Source organism: Aplysia californica, unplaced genomic scaffold (genome assembly GCF_000002075.1).
Source record: "Aplysia californica isolate F4 #8 unplaced genomic scaffold, AplCal3.0 scaffold00757, whole genome shotgun sequence".
NCBI lineage: Eukaryota > Metazoa > Mollusca > Gastropoda > Aplysiida > Aplysiidae > Aplysia > Aplysia californica.
The window spans coordinates 54,834-65,640 of record NW_004798027.1 but is presented as its reverse complement, the minus strand read 5'-3'; the positions used below and the strand labels follow the sequence as shown (position 1 = coordinate 65,640).

Here is a 10,807-nt window from a genome sequence, read left to right as displayed (position 1 = left end):
CATCAATATAGTGAAAGGCTGTACAAATACAGTTATCAAAGCCTCAGTACCAGAAAAACACATGTGTAAAACAATTTTTAAACTAATATGGGGCAAAAGCACAAAATCAATGGAGCTGTCCTGTACATAACAGTGATGACAAACATGACTTGTACATAACAATGATGGCACAATGTACAGGAAAAGACAAAGTCATGCCTCCAGAGAGAATGCGCATTTTACACGCAAAAGTCCAGTATGTCACATAATTTAACCAGCAAAGGTGATTCTACTGAAAAATAATGGTGTTTTCAGAAACACCTAGTACGTGACACGACTGACGTACAAGTGATCCGAATTGTTAGTTTATTTGCAAACAAATAAACCGATTTCTTGAGCAAGTTAACCTTTTTCGATGACAAATAGCATAGGATCAAAGCACATGTAAAAGAACCCACCCAAAATACTAAATTTTGGACATTCTTGGAAGTTTGCATTGGTGTGCTCAAAATGACGCTCGAGGAATCACTAAAAAACGAACATATTTGGCACAAAATTAACAGACTCAAGATTATAAAGCTGACATGGGGTCTGAAACTGCTAATGCAGATTCTACATCCTATATTTGACGTGTGTATACGTTTTGGAGGAATAAATACTAATGCATCACATTTTATGCACACTAAAGACTAATGTGAGATGTGTGTGTTTTTCCCCACGTTTTGGCAATGGTTCATATCTGTGTTGTTAGTTCCTGTTTGTTTTACATTCTCAATCTTTATTTTTTGCAGGCAGCATATGAGAACATAGCAGCTCCAGAAAAGCTGATTTGCTTGATTCAAGCCATAAGAAGCACTGAGATCCCCACGGAGGTAGGTTATTAAAGCCTTTTATAGATAATGGAACATTTTAATGTTCAGGGAGGGATTTTTGTAGTTGTAAGTCTAGTACGCCTCAGCCCTTGTTGTATTGAGTGATTTAAAGTGGTTTCTGTTGGGTTTTGATTGTGTAAACCTCTGCTGTCCTACGTAGTTCACTTTCAGTGCATGTTCCTGGATGGAAGAGGGTTGCTTTCATATCATCAAATGTTGGGCTCCAGAGTAGATTTTTTTTTTTTTTTTTTTTTGGTAAGTGTTTCACAGCGGTTATAACCGTGTAAGATCATGTGAGCGCACGAGAGTTGATTTATGTGTCCCTTTGTATGCACTCACATGACGTAACCATTTCTGATTTATTTCATTTCAGCAACGGGCGTTGGCAGCTGTTCTACTTCGTCGTCTGTTTACAAACAATTTTGAAACGCTATGGCCAGAGATTACGGCGGAGATGCAAAATGGTGTGAAGCAAGAACTTATGACAGCAATACACCAAGAAACAGCTGCTCCTGTGCGCAAGAAAGTCTGCGATTGTTTCTCAGAACTTTCGAGGAATATGATTGGTGGGTCCACACGGTCCTGATATTTTATTTTCCCCTCAATTAATTGATTGTAAAAATCGGGAGGGCCATTAAACTTTTTCAATAGGAACTGACAATTAAAACAGTGTTGACCCTTTGAAACGGTTAGCTCCAATTTCTGGTTTGGATCCTGCGGCGCAGCATTTTGCAGTGTGGGTGGGTTTTTTGTATGCTATGTTTTTGTTTTTTTTTCAAACATCGTTCTGTGGTGGCCTATAAAAAAGATAAAGGCAGGTGGTTTCTGTGTTTGTGGCCTTTATTGCCATAGTAAATGTTGCTGGGTGACAGGGTGGTGTGAAAACATTTTTTTTAAAGAATGCAAGGGGGTAAATGGTAAGTGGCTGTTTGTATAGGTGATTGTTTTATACAAATGAATGTTTAAGCAGGTTTGGCTGTACATTGTGGAGACCTGAGACTTTTGTCTTTTGTCGATGAGACAGTCATCTGTTGTGACGAGGTTTTCTGGTTTTATGTCCTGTCTTTGCTGTTGTTCGAAGTTATCTTATTTTACCTTCTCATGTTGTTGTTGTCTTTTTAAAAAAATTTTTTTTTTTCATGGGTGTGTAGTTTAGAACATTTTGCTTACAATTCCAGCGTCTTTCTTGATTTTTTATTTCAGACGATGACAACAATATGCAGTGGCCCGAGGCCTTGAAGTTTCTGTTTGAGTGTGCCAGTTCGGAGAACCCTGTTCTGAAGGAAAGTGCTCTGCACATTCTCAGGTGAGTGTCGCGAGGTTAGGCGCCCGTGGAAGCAGAGCATTGTTCATCGTGTTGCGCCTTTGTGAGTGGTGCGGGTGGCTGGTGGGTTCTCTGGTGTGATTTACTCCTCCTTTTGTTGACTTTGCATTTTATCGTTATTATGTTTTTGGCATTATTATTGTGAAAGTTATGATGTTAGCACCTGTTCAAGGGTGGCTTTTACTGTGATACTAATGTAAAGCTAGTTTTTTATGTCATTTTTGGAAGCACTCTATTTAGGGAAAGTGTTATTGGCGCTGCTTAAGATAGAAACTGTTTTTCGCTTTTATTTTAAAATATGAGATAGTCCAACCCCTCAAATTGAAATAGTGAAAAAGTCAAATATTTAGGTGTATAAAAATAATTAATGTCCTTTCAATATTCAGAACTGAGGGTATCACATTTGAAGCGCCTCTGATTTTTATCATATTGTGTGATGTTAGTTTGTAAAAGCATGCACAAAGCACATAGAAGTATTTCGAATCTTTGTTCCAGAGACTGACATCTTGAGCTCGTGAATGTGGACAGATGTAGGCTGATGGTTGGAATGGCGAAGAAAGTGCCCCATGCTTTTTTGTTCTTGTTGTTGGCGCGTTTTAAAATTATTTTTTTGTTTGTTTGTATTTTTAAAATATTTTGTCTTTGCAGCTCAGTTCCCGGTATCTTTGGCAACCAGCAGTCGCAGTACCTGGAGGTGATCAAACAGATGCTGGGGGTCGCTCTCCAGGACCGGACGCATCCTCAGGTACTAAGAATAGAAATAATAACAGGGTTCTTGCAGCCTCCTTGAATTTAAGGGGTCCTTGAAAACTCCTTGAATTTGCATTCAATGAAAAATCTCCTTGAAAACTCCTTGAATTTCACCGGATCGGACATAAAAAATTTTTAAGTTGGATTTGCTCTTTGCGCGCCGTCAAAAACGGCGTAAATTACCAGACCAAGTCTCCTTGAATTTTTAAAATTTCTCCTTGAAATCTCCTTTAATTAGACCTGCATGTTTGCCGACAATCGTCTGAAATCCGACAATCGCGACCCGACCCGCGAACCGGCCGATGCTATCGCTAGGCCCGCCTGTATCAGTCAATGTGCGTAGTGCGAGGCTTGGCCGACTGCCAGCGACCCCTTTTTCTCCCGTCGGCTTCGTCGGCACTTTCGTTTTCGTGCCGACCGCCGACGCGCGCACCGCCGACTGCCGACGTCGGCGTTTCCGACATAATTGTCGGAACCTAAGTAGAAATGCGAATACGAAAAAGGACAACTTAAATTATCTACTTTCAGTTTCGTGCTCGAGCGGCCATTTTGAATTTCGTTTGTTGACTAATTCAATTGTTCAGATCGTGTGGATTCATTCAAGTCCGACTCTCTTGTTCTAATAGAATCTAGATCTAGATTTATATAGATCATTATAGACCTCAATGGAGGATTCATATTCCAATTCTATTGTGTCAAACCCTATCATAGGTTGTACTGTAATCTTTATATTGGTAAAAATAAGCATTTCATCAGGTGCGTGAATTGTTTATTTATTTAGTAAAGATCTAGAATCTAGATCTAGAATCTAGACTCAGCTGAGTCCCTCTGTTCGGAATCGGATGCGGATTTCTAGTTCAAGGCCTATTCCTATTCACTTGTTCTACAAGATCTAGATCTAGATTTATTTAGATTACTAGATTTCTAGATCTAGATATATATATATGAAGGATTCATATTATATATTCCAATTTTATTGTGTTATTGTATCAAACCCTATAGCAATGTAGATGTAAGCCATATATAGATCTAGATCTAGATTCTATATGCTCCTTGTTTGTTTTGGAGTGTTGTTTTTTAATTAAATTTTTTTTTTTCATTTAGGACTTGTTTTGGCCTTTTTACATGAGGCCCGTTGCAGGTTCTTTTTGGGGTTAGGGTTAGGTCTCTTCTTTATTGTGTTCGTTGGGATGGTCGCTCGTTACTCGGATGTTCTTCCTTATGACACCCACAAAGGCTTTTTTTGGGGGGGGGGGGGGGGTTGCGCAAAATTTTCAGACAATCTGGTTGAGGCTCACATGCAGGTCTATTTAATTTAGTGGGGAGTTCATGGCAGGAACCCTGTAATAATAATAGTTGCATTTATATAGCGCTTATCCACACCCGACAGCAAGCTCTATGTGCTTTTTCAAGCATTATTACCCCAGCAGACCATAGACCACTCAGAAACATTTTCGGCTTCTGCATACAGTGCAAGCTGTGGATTTCACATGCTCAAACATGTAATAACTGACAAGATCTTCCGCTGTTTTTAGCCAGATACCCATTTCCAACTGGGTGCCTTGTCTTCAGTGTAATGTAATAGTGTTATTCTAAACTTTTCTTAGTTCATGTTGTCTTATATGTATGTTCTAGACCATAACTTATCAGAAATTGAACATATTTGAGCTGAAGAACTGTAAATCGTATATCTGTTAGAAAACAACTTTCCTGACCTGATCAAAATTTGTTTCAACAGGTGTGTTTTGAGGCAGTCAAAGCAACAACTGCTTTTGTTGTGAATAACGAGAAGGAACAGCATCTGCTCAACCACTTCAAAGACCTGTTGCCTTTCTTGATTCAGGTATTTTTTTAAAAGACTTGTATTGTGTCAGTTGTTGTGTCAATATTATGATTACTAAAACGTCTTGGTCCGTCAGTCATTTATTTATGTGAGGGTAGTGGATATGGTTTTTTCTGACAACACAAATACTGTAAAACATTTTTTTTAAACGTTTGAGTAGCATAAAATCTTCAAATGGGGGATGGCTTGTTGTCGCACTTCTTAAAGTGTCCAGTGGCTTCTTTTCTTTTCACTTTATTGCTAACTGTGTAGGGGATGCACTTTCCGGACAGCTTACTACTTTCAGGTTTTTTGCTCATAAATTGTGTCAATTTCCCAGCTCACAGAAGGAAACAAATTCTCAAAGGGTACTTTTTCCCCCCCTCTTATTTTTGTGGATAATCTGCCTCTTGTAAAATTGTTTGTTCATTATTATGAAATATTGTTATGCAAGTTTTGATGGGTAGTTCATATCATTTTGAGTGCTGGCCAAAGTACGTCACAGGTATCATCAGTGGATGTAGCTCTTGTTTTTTTGGGGGGGTTTTTTAAGCTTTAGAAAAATATTTATTATACATTTCTCTAGCCTCAAAGCCTCACCCATATTGGCTTTAGTTCAAGTGAAATGTTTTCCTTGTGTTGCTATGGTGATATCCTGTGTTTTGTTGCAGCTTTGCTAGAATTTGCTAGGGCATTGCACAGGGGCGACCAGCAATGGCATGGTTGTGAAATTGTTGTATATTGGTGGAATGTTGTGTGTGTGTGTCGTGTGTGTTTATAATTGTGTATTTATGTATGTTTGCCGTTGTAAACCTAATCGCCTTTGTGGGATCAATAAAAATGTAATGTATTTTTTATTATTTTTGTGGCGGTGTCCTCAGGGAATTGCTGACAGTATTGCGGCACAAGAAGATGACACTTTGCTCAAATGCCTTATCGAACTCTCGGAGAATGTCCCAAAGTTTCTCAGAAGTCACCTGGAGAGCATCATTGAACTTTGCTTGAGGGTGAGGTGGATTCTAATTCCTCACAGTTGGGATTTGTCATAAAATATTGAATAGTCACCTTTTTCAACTTTTTTGTGCATTGTGTATATTATTTTGTTATATATTTGTATGTGCTCATTTTAGTGATGTGTAAACGTGCGCGTTTGATAAGCAAGTGTGTTTGGCGTGCTTGTGTGTGTGTGTTCACGTGTGAATATTGTTTGTTCGTACATTTATGTTAAGAGCCTAGAGCTGTGTTTACACGGGAGTGAGCGCTATAGAAATGATCTGTGGGTGGTTGGCGGGTGCTCTGGTGTGGTTTGCTTCTTCTTTCGTATCAAACATCTATCGTCTTTATCTCTCCTCCTTTTTTGTGTTTGTTACTCTTGTAACACCTCTAATCTTTGGCACTTATATGACCTTATTGTGTCGCAAGTGCCGTAGAACTCTTAGTAAAAAATAAAAAATAATCTTCATTATTGGTGCTGCCAGGTTGTGTCAGACACGAACCTAGAGGACACGTGGCGCCAGCTGGGTCTGGAGGTGATCGTAACCATGTCGGAGACCGCCCCCGCCATGGTGCGCAAGTTTGCCAAGTTCATTCCTCTTTTGGGTGAGTCGTTTTGTTTTGTTTGTTGTGGGGGTTAGAGAAGGGTGTGTCTGTGATGGTCGGCAAGTTTGCCTAGTTCATTCCTATTTTGGGTGAGTTGTTGTATGTGCGACTGCTGGTTTGTTGTGGAGGTGGGAGAAGGATATTTATGTCCACGATGATTCGCAAGTTTGCCAAGTTCATTCCTCTCTTACGTGAGTTTTTGCTTTGTTTTGTTTGGTTTGTTGTGGGGGTTAGAGAAGGGTGTGTCACGTGTGGTTGGCGGGTGCTCTGGTGTGGTTTGTTTTTTCTTTCCTATCAAACATCAATCGTCTTTATCTCCCCTCCTTCTATTTTGTGTTCGTTATTCTCTTGGAACACTATAATCTTCGGCACTTATATGACCTTATTGTGTTGCAAGTACCGTAAAACTCTTACTTAAACAAAGTTCCTTATCTTACATTGTTGGTTTTTCAGTTCAACAAGTATTGGCCTTGATGGTTGACCTTGAGGATGAGGCCGAGTGGTCGATTCAAGACGTGGAGGATGACGAGGACACAGACTCGTGAGTGTCTTAACCCTTTTGGTTCGGTGACAAATAGCACGTGCTGTCTGGGTTCCTGCGGCCTCCTTGAATTCAAGTATTCCTTGAAATCTTCAGTTTCGCCGGAACGGACATGATGAACAAACTTTTTGTCAGACTGCTCTTGGTGCGCTGTTGAAAATGGCATGAATTTCTTGACCAAATCTCTATGAATTTTAAAAATTTCTCCTTGAAGTACCCTTGAATTTAGTGTGGAGTTCATGACAGGAAGCCTGTATGATTTCAACGTATTACGCTGTCAAATGCATGAGAGCCGGTAAACCAAGCGAGTGAGGGTTGTGAACCTATACATCATCAGAAAGTAGAATGAACTTGAAGGAGAGCTCGTGTGTGGAGGAGCTGAAAGATTAATTGTTTGGCGATATAAGAAATATGAGATAAACGACCCGGTTTACGGCAAATTAGATAAATGCTACATCACAAATAAATTTATGGCCAGTTAGATAAGCTACGTCACTAAAATAAATTTATGGACAATCAGATAAGCTACATCACTTAAAGAAATTTACAGCCGATCAGATAAGCTACATCTCAGAAATAAATTTAGGTCTGAATAATGCGGCCGTCAACAGTTGGAGGAAGGTTAAGTTGTAATTTCAGCTGGTTCTAAGGTTTCATATATATGTGTTTGCTACGATTTTTGGAGATGCACACCTGGACCATAGGTTTCTTTGTTCGTCTTGTCATTTGTTTTTCTGTTCTCCAAGTTTTAAATTTGTAGCCATGATTTTGCCGTTAGTTGGTAAATAACTGACAGTGTTACGGGACTGGGTATAGAAGATGCTATACTGTCAAATCGGCTCTTACGGGTCACCTGTAGAAGACAATCACCTGTACAAGCGGACACTTTCCATCCCCCCCTGCACCGCAAAAATTTTTTTTTTTTTAAACATAAAAATAACACTATAAGATGTCCACCCGTTTAAGACTGGCACTTTTTTTCTTGGCAATAGGTGGCTGTCTTTGACAATTTGTTTTTTGCGATAACTCGCGTTGAAATTATTGTTTGTTTCTGTAGATAATAATAATGAATATATTTCTTTTATATACAGAATCCCATTTCTATTATTTAGTGCTTTGAGTGTACTATTTTTGAATTCATGCTTTCTTTTTCAGAAACCCAATAGCAGGTGAAGCAGCTCTGGACAGGCTGGCTTGTGCCCTGGGTGGGAAGATCATGCTGCCGCAGATTGTGGGGAACATATCGCAGATGTTGCAGCACGGTGAGTCTTCCGCGTGTGGCTGGTGGTGGTGGTGGTCTGGTTGTTGGTCTCTTCTCCTCCCCCCCCCCCCCCCCGGGCGGTGCTACTGACTGAAGTATCTTTAGGCCATTCCCAAAGGGGGACATTAACATGTTCTTATGCACAGTAGCAGAAATAAAAGGAGAATTACAATGGCTAAGGCTAGTTTCAATAAAATGAGCCCAATCCTGAAAAATAGAAACTTCTCAATGAACACCAAAATGAAAGTTCTGAAATGCCATGTTTTGTCAACCCTTCTATATGGCTGTGAATGCTGGACAATCACTAAAGACTGAAAATAAAATAGAAGCAACAGAAATGTAGTTTCTTGGGAGACTGCTAAGAGTATCGTGGAAGGAAAAGAAATCAAATGAGGTTGTGCTTGATGCCAAAGCCCACGTGGGACACTCAATGTTAAAACCAATCAGGAAACGACAAATGCAGTTTTTGGGGCACCTGAATAGACATAAGGGTTTTGAACATCTAGCTCTCACTGGCAAAATTGAGGGTGAACGAGGCAGTGGTAGGCCCTGAACAACATACTTAGGGAACCTAAACAAATGGGTATCAGGGAAAGATCAGGGAAACGTAGCTTTCTTGAGAGCATCTGAGCAAAGGAATGAATGGAGAACCATGATTGTCGATGTCTGTCGCAGATCTGGTACTGGATGATGATGCGCAGTAGAATTGTAAGTGGGCTGATTTATCAATGTCATGCTGTGCCGGAACAACACAGGGGGAACAGCTGCTTGTTCTTTCCTTATCCTATGTTCATTTTTCCTCTACTTTTGTATGTTTGTCACTCTCTTGTGAACTGCTATTTCCGGGGTGCCTCGATGGTCGAAGCAGACTTTATGCTGTTGATGCTAGAGGGGTGAGCAGAGTAAGCTTGGTTCCCCTGTAAGGACTTCTCTGTTGACATCCACCCCTTGGTGCTCATATGACCTTATGCCGTTGCAAGCGCCGTAAAACCTAACTAAAACAAATAATGCCTGTCTACCTACTTTCAAAGGTGAATCATTTGACTGTCTACTTATCTACAACTGAATAAGCGTTTGTTTCCAAATCTGTGTATTGCCTGCGAAAAATTTAGTAATATTTGGACTGATCAATTTCCATCGTGGTGTTCCGATATAGAATGAATGAAGTGGGTGGTTGGCGGGTGCTCTGGTGTGGTTAGTTCCTTCTTTCCTATAAAAATTTATCGTCTTTATCTCTCCTTCTTTTTTATGTTTGTAACTCTCTTGTAACACTTTTAATTTTTGGCACTTATATGACCTTATTGTGTTGCAAGTGCCGTAAAATTCTTACTAAAACTAAACTAAGAACACAGGTTGAATATAGGAAGAGCTGGTGAAAAGGGTAGAGATCTCATTACCCCTTATCTGAGAAGTTGATGAAAGAAAGCGCAGTTTGTTTGTCCTCCGATGCAGAATGAGTGAAGTGTTTTATTTTTTTCTCTCCCTGGCAGACGACTGGAAGTACCGGTACGCTGGCCTGATGGCCGTCTCGGCCTGCGGTGAGGGCTGCCACACCCACATGGAGCAGATGCTTGCCAATATAGTGGACGCCGTGCTGCCTTTTGCCGCCGACCCGGTCAGTCTGCGCCGTGTACTTCTTTCTTGTGGTCTGGTGTCCGCACCTATGTAACAGTTGAACAAGTGCAAATTAAAGTTTTGTATTGTTTTATGTTTGGACCCCCCCCCCCCAGTATTTTTTGCGATGGTATACCTAATTGTCAGTATGGCTGGTAGGCCTGGCTGTTGTGGTATTTTAAAAGTAAGTTCATCACAGATCATTCATGGTTTGTATTTGCTAAAATCAGTTCATTACATTGTTTCATCGTGTGGAAGTATAAATGACTTTTATTTTGTCATCACAACTGTTTTCATTGTTACTTATTTATGTTGGGTTTTGTTGTTGTTGTTGTTTTTTTGGTTTAAAAAAAATGATTGGAACAAATTCTTGTATATTGGGGTTGGTGGATCTGCGTCTCTTCACTGATTCTGTTGATGTTCATCATCATCATTTGTATGCCCTTCCGTCCTCAGCACCCGAGGGTAAGGTATGCAGCTTGCAATGCCCTGGGGCAGCTCTGTACAGACTTTGGACCAAATTGTCAAAAGAAATTCCACACCAAGGTATGTGTTTTCTTTAGACGTTTGTGCCTATATCTTTGCAGAGTCATGGCCGTAGTAGTGACCCCTCTTGTAAAATGCGAAGTGATCTTCATTACCTGTTGTCTGTTACGCTAAATGATTTCCCCACAAAGTATCCCTGCCCTCTTTTTTATGTAATTATAATTAACCTGAAAATGGCAGCCAAAGTTAAGTGATTTCCAAAGCGTGAATGTCCTTGGAAACTGTAAATGTACTTTTTTTTTGTGCTTTTGATTGTTTTCCAGTAAAATTCACATTGAAATGTGTTATTATATGGATACAAAAGGCGTTGGGCCAAAAATATAAAAAAATTGAATAATGCAAACTGGCTGTAAGATGCCGATATCTTCGATTCAGTTATTTTGACAAGCACTTGATTTTACCACGCTGCCTCACAAATGATCTCCCTTTATATGTTCTGTTCCCTCTCTTTATTTAAATGCACACACACACACACACAGACAGTCGCTAATGTAAAGCT

The 10,807-nt window shown here is 39.9% G+C and overlaps 1 protein-coding gene across 1 annotated transcript in view; it reads left to right on the top strand.

Annotated features, from left to right (window-relative positions):
• Window positions 1-10,807, top strand: part of LOC101845653 (importin-5) — a 33,139-nt gene that overhangs the window by 4,003 nt on the left and 18,329 nt on the right. Inside the window, exons 2-12 of the mRNA XM_035972610.1 lie at window positions 771-851; window positions 1,225-1,417; window positions 2,055-2,157; window positions 2,824-2,920; window positions 4,664-4,768; window positions 5,629-5,754; window positions 6,226-6,346; window positions 6,800-6,887; window positions 8,043-8,149; window positions 9,639-9,763; window positions 10,219-10,308. Of these exons, the coding sequence (XP_035828503.1) occupies window positions 771-851; window positions 1,225-1,417; window positions 2,055-2,157; window positions 2,824-2,920; window positions 4,664-4,768; window positions 5,629-5,754; window positions 6,226-6,346; window positions 6,800-6,887; window positions 8,043-8,149; window positions 9,639-9,763; window positions 10,219-10,308 (1,236 nt within the window). The remainder of the gene's footprint in view (window positions 1-770; window positions 852-1,224; window positions 1,418-2,054; window positions 2,158-2,823; window positions 2,921-4,663; window positions 4,769-5,628; window positions 5,755-6,225; window positions 6,347-6,799; window positions 6,888-8,042; window positions 8,150-9,638; window positions 9,764-10,218; window positions 10,309-10,807) is intronic.